At 47.2% G+C, this 21,671-nt stretch overlaps 1 protein-coding gene across 3 annotated transcripts in view; it reads left to right on the top strand.

The window, feature by feature from the left end:
* The window catches only part of SNTG2 (syntrophin gamma 2), a 205,310-nt gene that overhangs the window by 138,052 nt on the left and 45,587 nt on the right, over positions 1-21,671 (top strand). For all 3 annotated transcript variants that reach the window (XM_057557764.1, XM_057557763.1, XM_057557762.1), the window contains exons 10-11: positions 15,704-15,833; positions 17,471-17,509. In XM_057557764.1, the coding sequence (XP_057413747.1) occupies positions 15,704-15,833; positions 17,471-17,509 (169 nt within the window). The remainder of the gene's footprint in view (positions 1-15,703; positions 15,834-17,470; positions 17,510-21,671) is intronic.

Genomic DNA, 21,671 nt, shown 5'->3' with positions numbered 1-21,671 from the left:
GTTCCTTCTTCTGAGACATAGTCATTAGAAGAAGAAATCGTATTTTCAGTTTTAACTGTTGACAGAATTAGATTGGAAATAAGACTGTACTCTTATCCACGTTGCATACAATTACAGAAAATTCATTTAAACCCCATGGGCCTCATTTTCTTCATTAATAAAATGAGAAGGTTAGATTAGCACCAGTGTTCAGTAAATGCTCGCTAGTTTTCGAGCCTGGTTAATGAAGTAATTTCAGAGTTTCATCTGTAAAGGTTGTGTGTCCATCACTGTTTTGTGGAATAAGGTCGCATTTTTCCCTCTAAGTTAATACAGCGTGTCATCTGTGGCCAGCTGTGCTGTCAGGTCACTGTGGAAAGGCTGAGCAATAAGTAGGTGGTGAGTTTCCTTTCACTCTTAAGAAGGTGGGGAGAGAACTGTGTGAACAAAGGAAGAGTGCTCGTTGTGTTGAAATTGAGTACTTTCTCGATGAGACACGTGTGCCCGTGGAGGCCGTGTTCGTGTGAACACAAAGTGTCTGAAGAAGGCACCCCTGGGTGGTCACACGCCCCCCCCCCTTTGCCCTGGGAAGTGCTGTCAAATCCTAACAGCAAACCAAAGGTTTCTATGTCGTTTTATGGAAACAAACATACCTTATTAGCTTTGCTGACTCTTTCAGGATTTTAACATGGGCAGGAAGGTGCAAAAAGTAAAATGAATGACTACAGTTCTGCATTTCATCGAGTGTGTCTGGCTCACGTCAGTGTTAAAGTGCACGTTCAGCGGGGATGCGGTTTCCTCGCCTGCCCTGTAGCCCTCTGGTCCCACGGTGAAGAGGAGGAAAGGGAGAGGAGGCCTGAGCGCTCGGCCTCAGACAGCCCGAGCTAGCCCTGCAGCTCTGCTCTCTCCCGAGGGACCCTCGCTCTGGGACGTGCGAGGAGCAGGTTCAGACATCGCCAACTCGAAGTCACACACTTCTCAGAATCTAAACGCCAGAGCCCTGAACTGTCACCTGGGGAGGACTCTTAGGCGACCCTCTGAGCGGATAAAGGGCAAGTGGGACGAGCACGTCAGCGGCCGGTGTCCTGGCTTCCTGTCGCCGTCCAGCTGTGGGACCAACATTTGTCACCAGCTGCTCTGTTTTCCTGTTTTTGAAAGTACAGTCATTCGGCCAATGGTGGTTGAGGTTCCTTAGTTTTCCGAAAATGTTTCAAAAGATCCTCTAAAGAGTAGACGCGTAATTTAAACCTAATATTTGAGATACGTATTGAAATGATAAAACTCAGTTGTAGTGAGGACGATGGTTCCCACGTCCCGTCGCCTCCGGGGCTGCAGGCTTGTCCTCTGCCGGGGACCTCTCACACCTGTTCACTGTCAGGTGGACATTAGTGTCAGCGGTTCCTGGGCACAGTGGGAACTAAGCTTTTACATCAATTATACATCACTAGCAATGAAGGTCGAATCATTGACTGCCCAGGACAGGAAAAGATGGTTCCATAAGAATTTGGGGGAGAGCATCTTGACATGAAACGAAAACAGGCGTAGAAACAGCACGATGCCCAGTGGGGGTAACAGCTGACTCCTTACAAAGCAGGGCTGCTCCTCGAGCCCTCACGTAGAAAGATAGACCACGTCTGCAGACACTGGGAAGTAGCACAAGACATCACAGATTCCTCAGCAGAATCTCATGCTTTTGGCTATTAGGTAGTTATTAGCACATTTCTCTGACACTGTGAGGAGGGAAGCATGCTTCCTGGGGCGACTGCTGGTTGGGAAGAGGGCAAGAGTTTTCTGAGCAGGACCCTATCCGTTTTCTGTTGCTACATAACCGGTTAGTGCAAATTTAGCCTCAAAAGCGCGAGTGTATCACCTCACAGTCTCCACGGGTCAGCTGGTGTGCGTGTGCCGGGGTCTCCAAGCCGATGCTGGGGTATGACCGGGCTGCGCTCTCGCCTGAAGCCGGGCCCCTCCCCAGGGTTCTCACTGGCTGTTGGCAGAATTCAGGCCCTCGGGTCTGTAAGGCTAGGTTCCCCATCTCCGTGCTGGCTGTCACCCAAGTTCCAGGTCGCATGTCCCCTCACCTATAAGGCAGCAACAGATGACCTCTTGTGCCTGGAATCTGACTTCCTGTCTTTGACCTTCAGACCCAGATGTGAAGGGCGTGAGACCACGTCGGGCCACCTGGATAATCTTCCTGATTTAAAGCCAGGTGATTTCTGATCTTAATTACTTTTGCAGAATCCTGCCTGGCAACACCTAGCTTTGTGTCTGACAGAGTAACTGGGTGCAGCTGCCTGTGCCCCGGAGGCTGTGATCTGAGCCTAAGTGCAGGGCGTGCTCAGACCCATCTTAGGAATCTGTCCTTCGAAGACGCACTGAGCCTTGGTCTGCGGTTGGCTGTGCTTTCACGTCCCCATGGCGAGTCCGGTTAGGGTCCCAGACCCGGGCTGAGCAAGGTGCCCACCTTAGTGTGTGTATTTTAGGAAGCTGGGGGGGGAGGGACCCTCTTTAAGAACAAGAGAAATGTGTGCTTGCCAGACGGTCAGTCCAGCCACGAGGGAGCTTTTACGAGGCAGCCTCAGACCAGACGATCTAAAGCCTGGGGCTCTGGACTTGGGCGAGAGGAGGGGGGGCAGATGGTGTGGAGGAAAGAACAGGGTTTGGAGGGAACCATCTCTAATCCCGCATTGCCTCTGGGCCTCTTGGGGCCGCGTGACCTGCCCTCAGGGAGCCCCTTCCTGATAGCCAAGCGGGCAGGAGATGATGTGAATTCTCCACTGCTTCCTAAGATGGTTTATGGAGAAAGCGTAAAATAACAGGTTTAAGGGAGCTTTTAAACCCCTTTAGAAGTGAGCTGACAGGTGTGGGGCTACAGTCCTTGTTAACTGTTTGTGGGCTGAGGAACATGCCTGAACAGGAAGAAGGAAACTCCGATCTGAGGGATCACTGCCGAGTCGGCACACTCACCGTGCTGGTGAATTCTTCACACGAGGCGCTGCTTTTTGTGGTTCTGCTCAGATGAGCCCTTCCCAGGGCTCTTGTTTTATGTTGGCCTGAAAAAGTGTAAGGAGTCACTTATCTCGTTCCTTTTTCCAAAGGGACGGAAGGAAACTAAATCTTTAGTTCTATTTGTCCCATATCTTTCGTATTTGTGAAAATAACAGTGGCATGACGTCTTTTCACTGACAGTAATACCCCGTTTTGCTTTGTAGGAGGTCCCCTTATTTCAGAGTAAAGAGCATGGAAGGGACCAGATGGGCTTTACAGCAGCCATGCTGGAGACATATTGCAGATAAGCACATTTTCAGAAGTGATGCTACAAGTCAAAATTATCCTGCTAAATACTCTGATCTGTTTTGCAAAGGATGGTTTCATGTTTAGGTACTTGTGCCAAAACCCCCTCTCCTGTAGTTGGGAAGTCCTCAAAGTGCAGCTCTCTTGATGCCGGGGGTCGAGCAGAGCAGGGGAGACAGAATCCCAGGGCCGTGGGCGTCTCCACAAGAGGAGGGGCTTCTGTAGGGTGGGGTTCGTGCTGGGGGGGGTCATAGCAGGGTCAGGAGCTCCGGCTCTGCTCTGCACTGGGGGCTCGGAGAGTGGGCCCCTGGGGTCATCATTGAGTTTGACTTTATCCAGGAGGATGCAGGTTGGGGTGTCTGGGAGCAGGGCCGGGCCTGGGGGAGCACCGTCGTCAGGGTGGGAAGTGGGAGGGTCTTGGTGGCCGGACATCCTTTGTGTTTCCGTCTGCTCGGGCAGGATTTCGAGCCCTTTTCTGTCTTGTTCCTGGAGTTCAGGGAGAGCCCTCGCCTGCTGTGGGGGGGCTCGGAACTGTTTATGTTCAGCAGAAGAATCCCACAGCCGGTCTGGGAGCTGTCGGTGTCAGGCTGGAACGCAGCAGGACCCTAGGGTCCTTCCCCCGCCTCCATGTCCTCCGCCTGCCTTTTGTCTGTAGAAAAACTTTAGTCAAAGAATACGTTTAATCAGATAAGTGAGAAAATGCAGAAGTAAAGGAAAACAAACAGGACAAAATAATAAGAGTCTAGTCAGTAAGCAGAGTCAAGGACCTTTAGTTCCTCCTCAGGGGCTATAGATCATATTCTGAGCCGTATCCTGGGAGCCGTCTTGTAGACACTGAAACCCCCGCCAGTGTCTGGTGGAAGAAGTGAACTACACGATGACCAGGCTGTAGCCGTGACATAAGCTGCCACAATTCGCAGACTTGGCCTCAAGGAAATGGGAACAAACCGACCCTGGAACCGAAGACTAACTGTACTTAAGACAATCAAGATGATGCTGGTCAGGGCACGGCAGCACCAGTTTGAAGATGACGGTCAGAGCGGACCGTGCTGTTCCTGCATGAAGCCCCCTCCCTCCGTCTATGAAAGCTCTTGCCCGCTGACTGTCAGTGGGGAATGGGGGGAAGTCGGCCCCTGGACAGGAGTCCACCCTGCCGCCAGGTTGCCAGCATCCAAACTAAAGCAAACTTTCCTTTCCACTTTCCTGGCCTCCTTATTGGCTTTTGAGCAGCCAGCAGCCGGACCCCACTTTCAGTAACAAGGCTGCTGTCTTTCTCAACTCACTGCGTCTTCAATTTTTTCTGAAATTTCCGTCGTGGGGAGAGAAGGTTAGGGTGTGTGTGCTTATTGAGAGGGAATGATGTCCCTCTAGGAATGTTCCCCAAACGTCCGGCTCTGGCCGCGCCCTGCACACGGGGTGTGGACGGCCTGGGGGCAGGAGGTGGGCCAGCTTCTCCGGGGCAGGAGCCGCCTGGTCGGCCGTGTCTGCAGAGTCGCGGGGAGGCCCGGCCTTGCGACAGGGTCGTGACGGGACCGTGGCTGGGGTGTCCCCGGGCCGCGGCCGCTGCGGAGGGCAGCCTGGGGAGGAGAGCCTGCGGGGTGGCCGTCCCGCTGCGGGTGTGGACAGAGGACGCCGGCGGTGAGAAGTGAGCCTTTCACTTCACCGTGCGTTCTTGGTCCTTGATCACCGGCTTTAACCCTGGAGGCCAGCCTGCCTTCTCTGTGATCGTCTCCAAACCACGGGCCGCGTGCGTCGCCCCCGTGCAGACGTGCTGCCCTGGGACAGTGGCTTCTCACCACGGCCGGGAGGCACGGCGGGTCTGGACGGTCCCCGGCGGGAGCGGTGACCGTCTAGCTCGCTGGCCGGCCCTCTGGGGCCGGGGGCTGCCGGGGGGGCCGCTGCTGACACGTGGAAGCCTCAGGGCCCCTCCCTCCGCGGCTCGTGGGAAGCGCTGCCCACTTGACCCCCGAGGACCGTTCTGTGACCTTCCCAGGCCTGTGCTGCTCGGGACTCGAGCTGGGTGACCCGCACGGCCAGGCCCCCTCCTGGTGCCGCCGGCGCAGAGCGGCTCTGAGTCGCCGTCTCTGGTGCAGATGGCAGGGCTCCTGCTCCTCTTCGCTGGGTCTCACGCTTGTTCCCCGGCCCCCCGTTCCACACGTGCGGTCTCGAGACCTATCCTGGGAGATGCTCCTTGTCTCCGCCGGATTCGCTGCCTCAGAAAACGTCGTTTCTCTCTCTCTTTCCCGGTGCATCAAATGGCAGTTTCTCAGTGTAGCACCTGTTATCTTACCTCCGAGGATTATTCGTCGTGACTGTGAGGGGGTTAGAGCCCCAGCGACTGAGAGATGCCGCAGAGCCTCAGCTCTCGGGTGTTCAGATCATTTCTTCTTATCCGAGTGGGGTCGGTGTCATCACAAGTCTTCCCCTTGGAACGTTAAATTGATTTTCCTTTCCTTTGTGTATAGCAATTTAATAGGCTCTCAAAGTTTGAAATGACAATAAATAGGAGGGCGTTTTAAGGTGGGAGAATGGCATCGCTATAGACAAGGGGCCTCCTGTGGGCGCCCTGCGTTCCTGAGAGCATCTCCAGGGTTGGCTGTCGCCTCTCTCAGACCCTCCATCTCCACCAGCTGCTGAGGGATCGCACGTCTCTGTCCTCATTTCACCAGCAGCCCTGTCATCACAGCAAAGCAAATGAGCTGAAGTGACAGAGTTTCCTGCTGCTGAGAGGAGAGGGCCTCAGTGACATCGTTCTACTGGATCAAACTACCCCGGGCTCAGGGAGCGGGCGGGCTGCTGTCTCTAGGAACATGTCCCGTTGCTCCTTAGATACTGACCCCAGGCTTGGGGGTGTGCGGGGAACCCTGCTTTTTATGAATTCGACCGACTTTCTAATTACTTTTGAGGTCAAACTCTCAAAAACTGACCTAGTTCCATTTGCATTTCCATTCCTGCCTCTGCCTGGCAGGTGGTCCTGGGCATGCCATGTGACTTTTGACCCTTGACCCTTAACCCCATGCCTTGCCCTGTCTGTCAGTCTGCTTCCCTCCTCTTCTGACAGCCAGCAGCCCCCTTCTCCTCGCGGCCCCCGCTCTGTTCTTACCCCGAGACCACGGCTCCTTCCCCAGACTCAGGACCGGCGCTCCCCAGGGCTTCCTGGTGGAGCAGGTACCAGTGGGATTGTCAAGGATGCAGGATGCTTTCAGCTTCCTCCTCATCTTATACCCAGTCATGTCTAAGGGGGTAAAATACCGTCCTGGCTGAGTGATGTCCTAGAATGGAGATTTGTTCCTTCACTGCACTCAGCCCGGCCGCCAGACTGGTGTTGGGTGTTCGGGTTAGAGTTTGTGTTTCCGGTGTCTCCTTGAGATGCAGTGTTTCTGTCTCAGAAGAAAGATCTAAGTGATGAAAACTCGAAGTGCAAAAAATGGTCATGTTACTAGAGTCGTGGAACCATTCCAGCAGACTTAATTGTATTAAATATCAAAACAAACATGTGTTTAAAAGAAAGCATCAGGTATGGAAGGAATGAACTCTGCATAGTCCTAAAGGCAGGGTCTGTGTGGTTTTACTGCACAGAAGAGGCGCCGGCAGTTTTGACGAGGTGGCCTGATGTCACAGTTCAGACTGCGGTTGTGGAACCAGACTCTGAGCTCTTTCTGTTTGGGGTGTGCGTACACGTGTGTGTCTGTGTGTGGGTGTGCGTGCACGTGTGTGCCTGTGTGTGGGTGTGCGTGCCTGTGTGGGTGTGCGTGCACATGTGTGTTTGTGTGTGCTTGCACGTGTGTGCCTGTGTGTGCACGTGTGTGCCTGTGTGTGGGTGTGAGTGTTCGTGTGCCTTTCCAGGCCCTGTGACCTTGGGTAAATCGACTGATCTGCATGAGCCCTAGTTTCCTCATCTATAAAATGGTAACAATAATAAGACGCTCTGAACGCAGTTATTGTGAAGGTTGAAACCAGCATAGTTTATAAAGTATTTTGCACAGCGCTCATCACAAAGCCAGGATCAGTAAAGGCCAACTAGCTATTTTTATCATTTATTATAAATGTCATTGTTAGTAATATATGTGTTGTCCTTTTTTGCCTCTCCAAAATTTATTAATTTTTTGACTTTAAATGTTTACATAGGAGTGTAAAAAAGGCAGTATATTTTGTTAAAAGGACGTAAGAATTCATTGCACATCATTGGCCTCTTTAAAAGGAGTAGTCGAAACATGGAAATAAGACAGGTACAGAGTTTTGTTTTCTTATGTTTCATACTTTCTTGAGTTTATCATTTACTCATTTTTGTGCTTCCATTAGATCAATAGCATAATATTAGCTAGAAAACATTGACAGGAGGCTCCCTGGGGGGTAGAGTTTAAGCATCTTGTGGGCCAGGGAATTATTACAAATTATTACCGAGATCACTGCCAGATGTCCGCAGGAAGTGGAAAGTATGAGGACCAGAGACGGCATTTTTCTGCTCTTGGGAAATAAGAAGGTGTTGGCGGTCTTTGCGTTTACAGCCCAGGGGTCAGTCCAGGCTCGCGTGCACTGGCCCGTCCACGGTCTCGGAGGCTTGTTCACAGCTGTGCAGTCAGCGTGGTTTCCTTCTGCAGTCGTGGGACTGGTGCACAGGCTCCCCGTTTCCCTCTAACTGGGAACCAGATAACTTCCCTACGTTTCCTGGTCCCAGTCGCCACGTACCGCCCGCCGTCTGCAGTGTGTCCACACTGCACACCAGCACCAGCAGGTGTCCCTGGGGAGACCCGGGCAGTTTCGGGGTTCCAAGATGGGCTCCCGCACCGCTGCCTGGAGAAGCACTCACCCTTCCTGGTGTCGGCCACCTGAGCCCCGTCTAAATGTCCTCTAAGAACTTGCAAAGATTGAATCTCCACCATGGAACTTGTGCAGGAAACGTTCCTTAACCACCATTTAGTGCCACGTGCTACAAAGGGGAAGAAACCTCCTTTCTACCATCTAAGTGTTTATATTCTAGCAAACAGTTAAATTGGAAGAAAAATTTAGATGTCCAAAAGCTGTAAGGTGTTACAGTTCAAGGGCGAGAAGGACCATCGGACTTGGAGGCCGCAGCTTGTTAGAGGGCCTTTGGGAAGAAGAGATGCAGCTCTGAAGGACACGGAGCCCCCGTGGATGTGACGAGCAGGAGTCGCTGGCAATGGGGGCGCTTTCCTCACACACACACGTGCACGTGTGCGCACGCCCCTGGCCGGGTTGGGGGGACAGCGGTTTCTATATCAGCGGGCAGTGGGCATTGGAGGTGGGAGCCTTCTCCATCGTGCTGCGTGTTCTCCAGCATTTATTCACGCGACAAGTATTCTAGCATTGCCTGCTCCCTGCAGCGCTGCCGTAGATGCTGCAGGGTGAGGGTGTGGAATGAGCAAACCCCGGAGTCCGTGCTCTCTGGAAGCTTCCCGTCCGGCAGGAAACGCAGGCAGGAAACAGGCATAGGATCAGACCAGCAGGGAGACCTGGATGAGGTGGTTTTATCTCCGCTTTCTTTCAGTGGGATCCCCGGGAGGGGCTCCACCATCTGGCTATGGCACGGCCCACGTGGGACCCTCTGCCCTCACATCTCTCAAACCCCTGCTCCGTGATGGGCGAGGGGCTCGGAGGACTCGGACCTGGTCTCAGGATGGTGATCGGGGTGACAGAGGAGGACAAGTTGGCCTTTGGGGCAGCACGAAGGAGAAGTTATCTTTCTTTCCTGGACTTGCTGGACTTTTGTTGTGCCTGGAATCTGCCAGGAATAGTGACTTTTTAATAAACAAACTGATACAGGGAGAAAGGTGCCTGCATTTAAATTGGGTCTCTTCGTTACTATTTAACATGGAGTCCTTAGAGATGCCGCTGCATGGTGGGGAAGCAGAAAGAAAATAGTTCTCTGGCTTCCATGAAAAAATAACACACATGCCACAGAGGCAGGCTTGAAATGTGACATGTGAATGACAGTTGGGAGATTTTTTTCAAATTCTGAGGAATATACACGTTTTTCTCTCATTTTGTCTAGTGAATGTTCATAATTCTCAACATGAGTAAAATAAACAGACACCGACCCTCCAGCTTCCAGAGCAGGAGGGCTTCAAGTTCATCAGAGCAGCGGTGCTGTGTGCAGTCAGTCCTCCCTGGATGCTGTCCAGGTGTAAAGGGTCAGGATTGGCCGGAACCTGGGGGCCTGGATGGCCGTGAGCCGTGACTCGTGGGTAAGAGGTTCTGTGGGTCATTTTGGAAGCTCGAGTGTTTTCGTTCCTTAAAAAACACACAACGTGGGCTTCCCTGGTGGCGCAGTGGTTGAGAACCTGCCTGCTAATGCAGGAGACGCGGGTTCGGGCCCTGGCCTGGGAAGATCCCACGTGCCGCGGAGCGGCTGGGCCCGTGAGCCACAGTTGCTGAGCCTGCGCGTCTGGAGCCTGTGCTCCGCAGCGGGAGAGGCCGCGATGGTGAGAGGCCTGCGCAGCGCGATGAAGAGTGGCCCCCACTTGCCACAACTAGAGAAAGCCCTCGCACAGAAACGAAGACCCAACACAGCCAAAAATAAATAAATAAATTAATTAATTAATTAAAAAAAAAAGTAACTGAAGTGAAAAACCAATTGAGGACACAAAACAAGGCAAAAATATTTAAAAAAAAAAAAAAAAACCACACAACGTGTTAAAAAGATGATTTATAAACTTTGAGTTCTTTTTCTCCAATGTTGAAGCTTTGAGGGGCAATTAAGAATGCTCAGTACTTGGAGCCCGATTTGGGTCATGCTGGAATTCCACGGCACGGCTGAGGTAGGTGTTGGAAGGTTGTCTGTCGCCATAGGACGCGGACGTGGGATGCAGACAGGTGTCCAGCGTTAGGGCTGTAAAATAACTGAGATGTGCTGTGAGGTCACCGGCAGCCTCCAGCAGCTGGCCTGGTAAAGGTACCAATGCAGAGCGTCTCAGGAGGGACTGTGGGAGAGTCTGGGCAGGGCTGGGGGGCTGGGGTCTGCAGGGGCGGGAGGGGAGCCAGCCCTGGTGCTGTCGTCTGAGGAGAAGTGGGGAGGGGGAGTGAAGGGGCAGGAAGAGAAGATGCAGACCCCTCCTCCTCCAAAGGCAGTGCAGACTCAACATTGAACTTTCAGTTCCTCAGTCTTCTAATAAGTTGAGATACACGTACTTTGAACCTTATTGGAATAGACTTCTTTTGCTTAGCCAGAAACTGAATTTATTCATTCCCTACAGTATGAAACTGTCTTACCAGTTTTCTCTTTGAAAATCAAAAATCCTCTCAGGACTCGAGGGAATCCTGGAAGCAGGTAGGCTTTCCAAAAGCACGGGCAGGATCAGTTCTTCCCTGGCCCTTGATAATGGTGTCTGGGACTTGGCTTGGTTTCTACCCGGGAAACTCATGCACCAAATACTCTGCCTTCTCTGGGTGTAGGTTTTACTGCTGACTTTTAAAAGCTGACGTGTGACCTCACAGAACACGCTGAGTCCCGAGCAGCGAGTACTCTGGGATTTCTAGTTCTGACTGTGACCTTGACCATAGGATTAAAATCCTGAGAATCCTGAGCAAATGCCATGACCGTAGAACCATGAGGCAGGATCCGCCTGTGGACGGGGGAGGAACGTTGTAGGGGAGCCTGAACACCGCACACGTGAAAAACTGAGAAAATAAAACCTCAATCAGGAGACATGAATGTTCATCCATCGTTTGGGCATACACGCACAGAGTTTGTATCATTGACTCTAATTAATATGACTTTTGTACAATAAGCCAAAGTGCGAATTTGTTTTCATACTTTGTTGGAATGTTGGCGTCTATCATCAACATTCATGCCAACACTTTCACCGTTTCTGCTCATATAATGTTTAATTTGTATTGCTTTCCTTGACAGATAACCTCACTGGTAGCAATGTTTGTATAGGATCTGTGGGTTTGGTATAACCATATTTACGTTACCCCACTTGTTTCTCCCAATATTTCCATTTGTTCCATTGGCATTTCAAGGTCTGTTGTGTAGACAAGGATCTTTTTTTTTTTTTTTTTTTTTTATTTATGGCTGTGTTGGGTCTTCGTTTCTGTGCGAGGGCTTTCTCTAGTTGTGGCAAGCGGGGGCCACTCTTCATCGCGGTGCGCGGGCCTCTCACTATCGCGGCCCCTCTTGTTGCGGAGCACAGGCTCCAGACGCGCAGGCTCAGTAATTGTGGCTCACAGGCCCAGCTGCTCTGCGGCATGTGGGATCTTCCCAGACCAGGTCTCGAACCCGTGTCCCCTGCATTGGCAGGCAGATTCTCAACCAACCACTGCGCCACTAGGGAAGCCCGACAAGGATCTTTTAAAGGTTAGGCATCTAGCTTGTCTCACAGAGCTGAAGCATGAACATGCTGGGATTCAAAACTCATCCCTTTTCCTCAGAGAGCTGACTGTCTACACCCCCTACATGGGCTTTTGAAGAAGCTCTTTATCAGACTGAGAACACCCCCCTTTAGTCTTAGTTTGTTGAGTGTTTTCTAGCATGAAAGCATTTTGGATTTTGTCAAGTGCTTTTTCTGCATCTGTTGAGATGATTGTGTGATTTTTTTTTTTTTATTCTGTTGCTATGATGTGTAACATTTCCAGATGTCAAACTGACCTGGAATTCCTGGGGTAAATCCCATTGATGATGATATATAATTCTTAATAGATGTTCCTGGATTGAGTTTACTAGTATTTCATGGAAGATATTTGCATCCATATTCAAAACAGATATTGGTCTGTAGTTTTCTTGTGATGACTTGTGGTTTTGGTATTAAGGTTGTATTGTCCTCATGAACTAATTTGGGAAATGTTCTATTCTATTTTGGGGAGAGTTTGTGAATAATCGTTATTAATTCTTCTCTGAATATTTAGTAGAACTCAGTGGTAAAGCCATCTGGGTCTCAGCTTTTCTATGTGGTTCATTTTTTGGTTAAAAATTCAATTTCTAAACTTGTAATATTGTCTATTCAGATTTCTTCCTGAATCAACTTTGGTAGTTTGTATTTTCTAGGATTTCATCTAATTTATCTCGTTTATTGGTATACAATTGTTCAAGGATTCCTTTATAATCCTTTTTGTTTCTGTAATATTGATGGTAATATCTCCACTTTCACCTCTTATTCTAGTATTTTGAGTCTTCTTTCTTTTTTCTTGGTCAATATAGCTAAAAGTTTGTCCATTTTGCTGTTCTTTTTAAAGAGCCAGATTTTGGTTACATTGATTTTCTCTGTTGTTTTTCTCTTCTCTGCTTCATTAACTCCAGCTCTAATCTTCATTATTTTCTTCCTTCTGCTTTCTTTATGTTTTGATCTTTATTTGTATGTATATACTACATAGATATATATATGTATATACACATATATATTTAAAATCATTAAAGAAATGTAAATGCTTAATTAGAAGATATTCACATACTATAAAAGAAAGCAGGGAAAGAGGAACAAAAAAGATTTGAGACACATAGATAATGAAAAGTAAAATGGCAGACATAAATCTAACTATACCAATAATAAAATTATATTTGAATGATTGAATAATCCAGTTAAAAGGTGAAGATTTTCAGACTGAGTAGAAAAAACGAGATCCAACTGTATTCTGTCTTCAAGAGACACACTTTAGATTCAGAGATACGAATAGATTGAAAATAAAAGATGGGAAAAAATATACAAACAGCAAACACAAGGATGGAGTAGCTATACTAATATCATAGAAAATAGAATTTAAAACTGAAAATGTTATTAGAAATAAAGAGGGACATTTTAAAAAGATGAATGTTTAATCCATCAGGAAGATATAACAATTATAAATATATATGCACCTAAAAACAGAACACCAAAATACGTGAAACTAAAACTAACAGTACTGAAAGGCGAAATAAACAATTCAACAGTAGTAGTCAGAGGCTTCAATACACCAGTTTTAATAGTGTATGGAAAAACCAGGCAGAACATCAGGAAGAAAATAGAAGACTTGAACAACACTATAAACTAAATAGATATGGCAACATTTGGAGAACCTCCATGCAGTAACAAGAGACTTTTTCTTCATTTTCTAGTTGGAGTATCAGAGATTCTGACAGTTTCTCTGCACTCCTTCTTCTGTCTCTTACTTGGATTGCATAAACTCTATTGATCTGTCTTCAAGTTTGCTAATTCTTTGTCAGCTGAAACCTACTATCAAGCCTCTCTATTAAAATTTTTTTCCATTATTATACCTTTTCACCCTAATACACTCATTTGCTTCCTTTTGTAGCTACTGTCTCTTTACTGACATTCTGTATGTGAAGTGACGTTGTCATTGTACCTTTACTTCTTTAAGCAAGATTTCCTCTAGTTTCTTGGACATGTTTATAATGACCGTTTTGAAGTCCTTCTGCTTGATGTGACGTCTGGTCACCTCGCAGACACCTTCCGTGCCTGCTTTTCCCCAGGCCGCGCGTCGCACTGTCCTGTCTCCAGCAGCTCCGGGTGCAGGTCCTCCCCCCGCACCGCTACCTGCGGTTTCTTATTTGTTTATTGTTTAGTGACCGGCTGGATCATTTTAGTGAAGTCTGGGCACCGCTCTCCCCCGAGTCCTGTTAAGCCTGAGGTTGGTTTCTTTCTGTGACCACACCGGGCTGTTAAACTTCACTCATTTCCAGCTGATTAGTCTGTCATTTTCAGCAAAGCTTTGTGGTGTAAATGGATCGGCAGAATATTCCGGTCAAATCTGGGTTCCTTTGAAGAACTAGCTCCTGGGGTCGGTGTCTGAGATTTGTTCTGACCCCAGGAGCTGACCCCTTCCAGCTGTTTTATCCCCAGGTTTTCTCCTGAAAACTAGCCGGCCAACAGTTCAGCCTGTGTTCGTTTAATTTATGAAACTCTTTCTAATTGCCTTTCACCAAACTTCCACTGTTTTTGAAGTGCCCATGACCTTGAACTTCTCCACATTCTACTGCAAATGAAGTCACTTCCTGTGGAAATTGACCAGGAGCTGTAGGTTTTGTGGCCTGTCCCTCACCCCCTCCCCAGGTAAAATTTCTGAGCCAGGGCTCTTGCGCAGGGTGCGGGGACAATGACACGCTTGTCTATAAATGAACCTTATGTTCTGATTCAAGCAGTGCTGATTAGGGTGGGAATGACACCTAGTCAGGGATATCTACTTATAAAAAAGACAGAAGGATTGTTTAATCAGAGAAACTCTGGGTGGTAGATTTGGCCTAAGAACATGCAGGGCTGTTTTATAATGTCTCTACTTCCTTCTCCCGCTCTTGTATCCTTTCCCGTATGAAACCATGATTGAACCCACATCTGAAAGACTATTAAAACATACTTTAGCGCGAACCTTGTTTAAAAAAAGTTTGTTATTTTTAGCCTTTCAGTTGTCTTCTTAAGGACATGGAGATATAAGCTGCATGGGTTAGTGTGCATTTTTCTTAAGAGAAAACGAACAGACCAGACGTGTAAGTAACATTCTTTTGTTGTAATGGTTGTGTTAGTTCAGGCTGCCTTAGCAAAATACCAGACGGGGGGCGGGGGGCGGGATGGCGCTTAAACAACAGCAATTTATTTTCTCACAGTTCTGGAGGCTGGAAGTCCAAGATAAAGTTCCAGAGGGTTGTATCTGGTGAGCGCTCTTTTCCTGGCTCGCTGACAGCTGTCTTCTCACTGTGTCCTCACATGGAACAGAGTTCTGGGGCCTCTTCTTATAGGGACCCCAGTCCTGTTGGATCAGACCCACCCTTCTGACCTCGCTTAAGCTTCTTTCCTTAGAGGTCCCATCTCCAAATACACCCACGCTGGGGACTAGGGCTTTAACATGTAGGTTTTGAGGAATACACACATCAGTCTATAGCAATAGTTATATGGAAATTATCTCTGGGAAAAAAGGCTTGCATGATAGGGGAGAAGTACTGAATTAGAGACAGTGATGTCGCCATTATGAATAATTTGCCATGGGTGGGTTTGTGGCAGGTTGATTCTCATGGTTAAAAATAAAGGAGAACCAACTTCTTCCAAAGCTCTGTTGTAAATCAGAAGTATACGTGTGGTCCTAAAATACCATCGACGCTGAGGAATGGTGGTGTTTGACCTGCTCCATCATCACTGGGTCAGGAGCCTTCAGTACCATGATAAGTGGTCTCCGAAAGAATCACTGCTAAGGACCCCACAAAACAGTAACTCCAGCACTGCTCTAAGAGCAAGTGTATTTCCTACAGGAGCTGCCTTTCATATTTTTATTAAATTAGAAATAGGGATTTCAGCGTTTTGAACTTAATTTCAGTAAACCTACCTAAGATACGGAGACGGGTTAGGCTATGCCCACGGCTGTGAGCTGTGTTTCCCGCGGTGACTGCAGGTCGGTGCTGAGCAGGGCTGAGCGGGCGCCGCCTTCTCCCAGCCCTGGAGCATCGGATCCCAGGGCCCTCCTTCCAGCATCTCCTGTCTTCCTCCTGCAGGTCCAGTGCATTTGAGGTGCAGGCCCTGGATGGGGCGAGCTCGGGAATCCTTTGGTTTTACACCGCGCAGGAGAGCGCCGACTGGCTGAGGGCCGTGTCTGCCAACATCAGCGACCTGACGCTGCAAAATGTGAGCATGGAGACTTTCCACTGTCCCTGTTTTTGCTTTTTAATCCACGAAAATAATTATGATTTTTTGTTACTTACGATGAATCCTAAAACGGTAATAACATTAAACAGAAGAGCATGTACTTTTTTTTTCAACATAACAAACCTTTGACTAAAAATGTTAAAGATTAAGTCATCTAAAAGTTTCCTGGTATAAGAGTGTAGACTGAATCAAAACTCTGGACACTTCACCGCTGGTTCTCTCTCTCCCTCTCTTCCTTTCCACGCACCTACACAGAAATATTTGTGTGCATGTAATTTTATATATACTCTATCCAAATGCATTGATGTAATGTGACGTTTTTATTTGGGGAACCCAATTGGGTTAAAGATGCAATTCTCCAAAACATTAAGGAAACTTATAAAGAGGCACCTCCACCACAAATATCCCTTCTCAGTGGCTCACCGCAGGCACCCAGGAAAGAAAAAGCGCTCTGTCTCTGTCTCTGATCTGTTTGATGATCAAGGTCAATATGAAACTTCAAAATGAAACAGTAAAACCAGATGGGGTGAGAGTAAAACATGAATGAAGCACTCAGTTCCCTAAAGCAACCGCTGTATCCCGGCAGTAAGTTGATGGCCACAACCGCGGGAGGCTCATGCAGGGACCAGCCCTTGGCCCGAGGAGGCCGTGACCTGGTTCCTTGTTCTCAGTCCCTGCGGGCGACTTGCCCCGTTGTCCACATTTGCACCCCAGCGGCTGCTCTGGCCCAGGGCAGCTGGTGGCAGGAGGCGCCCGGGGGTCTGGATGCACACGGCGTAGCCCGCCAGCCTCAGGCCCTGCGGCAGCTCTGTTCTTCCTCTCACACCTGCCTCCTTCCTGGAAACTACTATACAGAGGTCGCCTGAGCACTTTGAAATATCAGGGAAGCAGCAATGTGAGATTTCTATTCCAAAGACCTCAGAGGCTCTCAGCTACGTAGGAGGTACCAGACCCTCTCTAAGACCTCAGTTTTCCAACTTGACATTTTGAATTCCAAAGGTATCTGGATGGATAAAAGGAAAAGAAAAAACCAGGTGGCGGTAGCTTGATATGGGCAGAAATGCATGGTTCTAGATGAATCTCACACATTGTAGCTACTGGGCAGAGCAGAGGGAAGGAAACACAAACGCTTTAGGGCCGGAATTGTGGAGTCAAAGCCACTTTCCAACTGGGTAGTCTTGACCTTGTTATTTTTCTGGACCTTCATTCCTCACTGGTTAAGTTTTGCAGGATTGCTGGGAGAATCAAGGAAAGAGGAGCAAATGTGAACTGTGAAAACTATAATCACCTAAGAGCATGTAGTACAGAAATCATTTTCCCCAATGTTTTCAGACGTGGAAATTTAAGCAGCCACTGCCCCAGAGCTTCGCTTAGCAAAGAGCTGATGCTTGAAACAAAGCGTCGGTATTGCTAGTCCTGGGTTTTCTGTTATGAGAGCCATTGCCAGACATCTGTACGTGCTCTGGTTTGGTTTTCAGGTAAGAAATACCTCATAAAGGAAACATTTCATGCAGGGACACTTCATGCAGCTAATTAAATTCAGTTGCCAGTTAGGTTGAAAAATTATGACATCAATACACTTGTCATACTGACTCCTTGCTTCCCTCTCTCTACAGATGAAAATGGCAAATAAATGCTGTTCTCCTTGTGACCAGGTAGGATTTGTGGGTTTTGTGTTGATTATACAATGTCCCCGAAGGGAGCCTCTTTCTGTTTTTGAGATTTGGTTTGGAAATTTTGACAGGAAAGCATTAGCACATCGGACTGAGGTCAGGACGCTCACCCTCAGGGTTTACTCCAGAAAGCTACTCATTTGTCCTGGAAATAGTGTAGGAGGAATCGTTCTCCTGAGTGCGCCCATGGTATCAGTGATCTATCGGCAGTTACATTTTCTAAGGAATTGTGATTAAATGATAACCTAGATATGATTGTTTAAGCTGAGAGGGGTTTGACGGCTGAGACACACCTGTGTAATTTGGAGCCTTCAGCGTCGTGTGATTTTCTTAGACCACATCCTCGTTCAGGAAGTTTCACTCTGGGAGGCTTTGGGCAGCTGCTATTGCAGGTGGGAAGGAAGCACCCCACCCCTGCGCCCCGTGCTGGCCTTTATTCACCTTGAGGCCGCGTGTTCTGGTGGTGGTAGCCCTGCGTCTTCAGGAGCCCTTGGCTCATTCCTTCCGAGAGCAAAGGCCAACCTGTAATATGCCTGGTTTTCTAATTCAAGGACTGCTCATTTACTAGGTCTGTAAGCACTTAGCTGTGTATCAGGTAACTACACTTTGAAGTCACTACATTATTTTTCTGTTTCCTTTTTGATAAAGTCATAGTTCAAGCTGTAAGTGTGAACTTTTTAAAATGTAGAGCTTCTTAGCTTTCTGGTTGTGTCTTTCATAGGTCTGAGGCGGTATACGTTGTAGGCTCAAGTTAAGCAAACTAAAGGAATGTGTTCAGTTTGCTTTAAATAGCACTTAGAGACGCTCTTTACATAGTGCTGAGAGAGAAAATTTGCGTTAAAATGGAAGGCATTCAGGAGAGTAAGTACCTGCCAATCAAATGTTTCCTGAAAAAGATAGGAAATTAGGACCATGTTTTAATAAGTTAAACCCCTCTAGTCAACATTTTTAAATTAGATAAGAAACACTAAGAAAGGTTCTTCTAACTTTTATTTGTTGTAATGTTTTTCTAAATTTATGAACAGCTATTTTTGTTTACATGGCTAAATGAGGGTGTTTAGCTATTTAATGAGTAATAGTCCCATAAATGTCTTCAAATTAATGTAGGACTCATTTCATATTCTTACACATAGAATACAGCTTTTCTGCTGTGCTTAGTGTTTCTAAGACAGAAGTTTCTCTTGGACTTTTCCCCTGAGGACACACCTCCCCGTAGTTCACACTTAAAGCCCGTCTTCTCTGGATTTATTTACCAAAGCTGGTGGGACAATAGACCAAATTGGTGTTTTTGTCTCCAAGAATAATTTGCCATTTGAAATTGGATTTCTGTTGGCACAAGCAAAACTAGCAAAGTGTCCCGGGGGATCCTTTTTGTCGTGAATCAGAGACTCTTCCAAGACTGATACCAAAAATCGGCCTCTGTACACGGGCACCGAATTGAATCTCAGAGACAGAGTTTGGGTAAAGTAGGAAAGAAGAGCTTTATTGCTTTGCCTGGCAAAGCGGGCCACAGCGGGCTAATGCCCTCAACACTGTGTGTCCTGACCTGGAGGGGGCAGTGAGGAGTCTTATAGTCAAGAGGCAGGGCTGCTGGTAAGGATCAGGGTGCCTGCAGGGCTTGCATTCCTTCAATCCAGAGATCATCTGGCGTCAGGTGATCTGTGACGGGCTCCTGCGGTTCTCAAGGTTTCCAAACTATGACCTTCTCTCTGGAATGAAGAATACTAACATCTTCTATTTGGTGGAGGTTTTAGTTCTGCAGAGGAGCTCAAAGACATTGTTCTGTGTATCCCTTGAGGGAGAACCAGGGCCCTGCCCCAAGGCTGCACTATTGCTTCCTGACTGCCCCTCCCTTGTCTCTGCAGCCCCTCCCTTCCCTGATTAGCAGCTGTTTGAACCTGCCCTTTGGAACGCAGGGAAGGTCGTGGGGGCTGAATGCAGCCTATTTCCTACAAACAGGAAACAGGGAGCACAGACAGGCTTCCATGCCCAGGAGCCCCACGGGCCGTGCTCCGTGTCAGGACCACAGGAGAGAGCACCCTGCAGGTGGAGCCCTTCTTCAGCTTCTCCATGTCCTGTCACAGAGGGGAGTCGCCCTGTCCCCGACTTCCCAAACAGATCATGCACGGTCAGTGGTTTGGGAACAGTCACGCGCAGGCACACGAGAATGCCCATTACACTGAGACTTGAGCAGCTTTCACAGCACTTGAACTTGACGCATTTGGAGCACACTCTGCGTTTTTGCGGCTGTACATGACTGCCTGGCCAGCTGGAAAGAACACTAGTCTGGAAACCAAAGCGTGTTTTGTTTTGTTTTGAAATTTAACTCCTCTATCACTGAATCACAAGAGAGAATCAAGAAGTAAGGTTCAGGGAAAGTTAAAACTATCTGAGGAGCAAAACGCCCAACACAAAGGACATGAAATGAATTATGGTTCAAAGGCCTCCGAGGCAGTGGAGTGATTTTGCTTTGGTTTTATCTCAGTGAAATTTTGTCACATATGAAGCCATGTTTGTGTGATGTCAGTCTCGGTGGCCTTAGGTGAATCAAACCTGGATACTAATCCCACCTGATCCCTTGTCTGGTGGTGCAGTTGGAACACATTAACACCTGAGCCCTAGCTTCTTAATCTATAAGACAAGAAAGTTGCAAAGGGTAATCTAAAGTCTTTTTTTAACCTTAAAATTTCTATATAACTTTGAATTTACTTAAGGGCTTGAATTTGTTTATCTGGAAAGAAACATCAGAGACAGGCCTCACTATGATGTGAGGTTGTAAAAGAACTAACCCCTGCCCCAATTTGCCGAGTCTTCAGTAGAGGATGCTTTCACATTTTCTCCAAAAATTGAACATTTTGTATGCATTATAGGAGTTTAGATTTATGGTGTTGGGCCCTATTTAAAAACAGGAAGGATTTTTTTCTCATTTTGAACAATTATTGATTTTGGTATGTAGCAAAACATAATATTGAATAAATAAGAAAAAAGTAAAGATATTGACAACCACTGAAATTGACAGAAACCAAAGAAAACAGAATTAGAAGGATAATACAAAAGGCATAAGTATAGATTTTTAGACTCATATCTGGTAAGTAAAATGACTGTATTATTTGTCATTCAAACTGGGACACTTCTTTCTGGGATGGAGACTGACCTAAAAGTAATACTAAGACAACAGGAGTAACTTTAGGATCATCCCAGGAAAACCAGGACATGTGTTCACCCTGCGAAAACAGCAAGAATCTATTTTCCAAAATAAATTTCTTCCCCAAAACCTGAATTAAAGGAAATATGGGTACCTTAATCACCAAATCCAAAAGAGGCTTAAATAATTCAAGTTATTCTAGCTTTTTCTGCGAAAAGGAACAGAGCAGTTGTACAATTATTATCTGACGGACAGGTACGTGTTCATAAAATTATAATATACATTTCTTGGATTATGTAATAAGCCATAGAAAATTCATAATGTAAAATTTAAAATTAGCTTCCCTTAAAATTATTTATGAACTGCATATACCTAAAAAAGATTCATAAAGCAGCCAGTGTTTCCAGTAATAACTAAGCGACAACTTATTTCTTTGCTAATTAATATAGGCAGCATTAAATTACATATGGAATTTCATTAACTTCACATCTGATTTATAGACGTTTCAGGTTATTAACAATCTGTATGTTTCCATCTTGGCCAGAAAAGGAGTTCCTAGTTCGCTTCTCAATATGTAACTCCTGTTGGATGCTGTGCCCAGCACTGTATTAACCAGATGTGGGAAGGAGAAGCAGCAAAATAAGACCCTGCCCCAGCCCTGGAGGAGGAGGAAGATGGCAGGACCGAGGAGGGGTGGGCTCCACAACCAGTGTCTGTGTCTCCAGAGAAACAGGGCAACGCTCAGGCTGAGTGAGAATCAGATGGAAAACCTATCCCTTGACAAATTGTCCTCACAAAAGAATGCTTGCTGCTGCTGTGCTAGAAAAAGAATCCCAGCTTCTCCATTTCAGCCTAGAAGTTACACTTTCAGCTTTCTACTCACCCTTGACCAGTCTATAATGTGAATCTAATATACCCATCCATCCATCATATCTATCTACCTCTCTACCTATCTATCATCTACCTATCTATCTACCTATCTATCATCTACATATCTAT

The sequence above is a fragment of the Balaenoptera acutorostrata genome, chromosome 12 (assembly GCF_949987535.1).
Source record: "Balaenoptera acutorostrata chromosome 12, mBalAcu1.1, whole genome shotgun sequence".
Classification (NCBI taxonomy): Eukaryota; Metazoa; Chordata; class Mammalia; order Artiodactyla; family Balaenopteridae; genus Balaenoptera; species Balaenoptera acutorostrata.
This window is presented reverse-complemented; position numbering and strand designations above follow the sequence as displayed.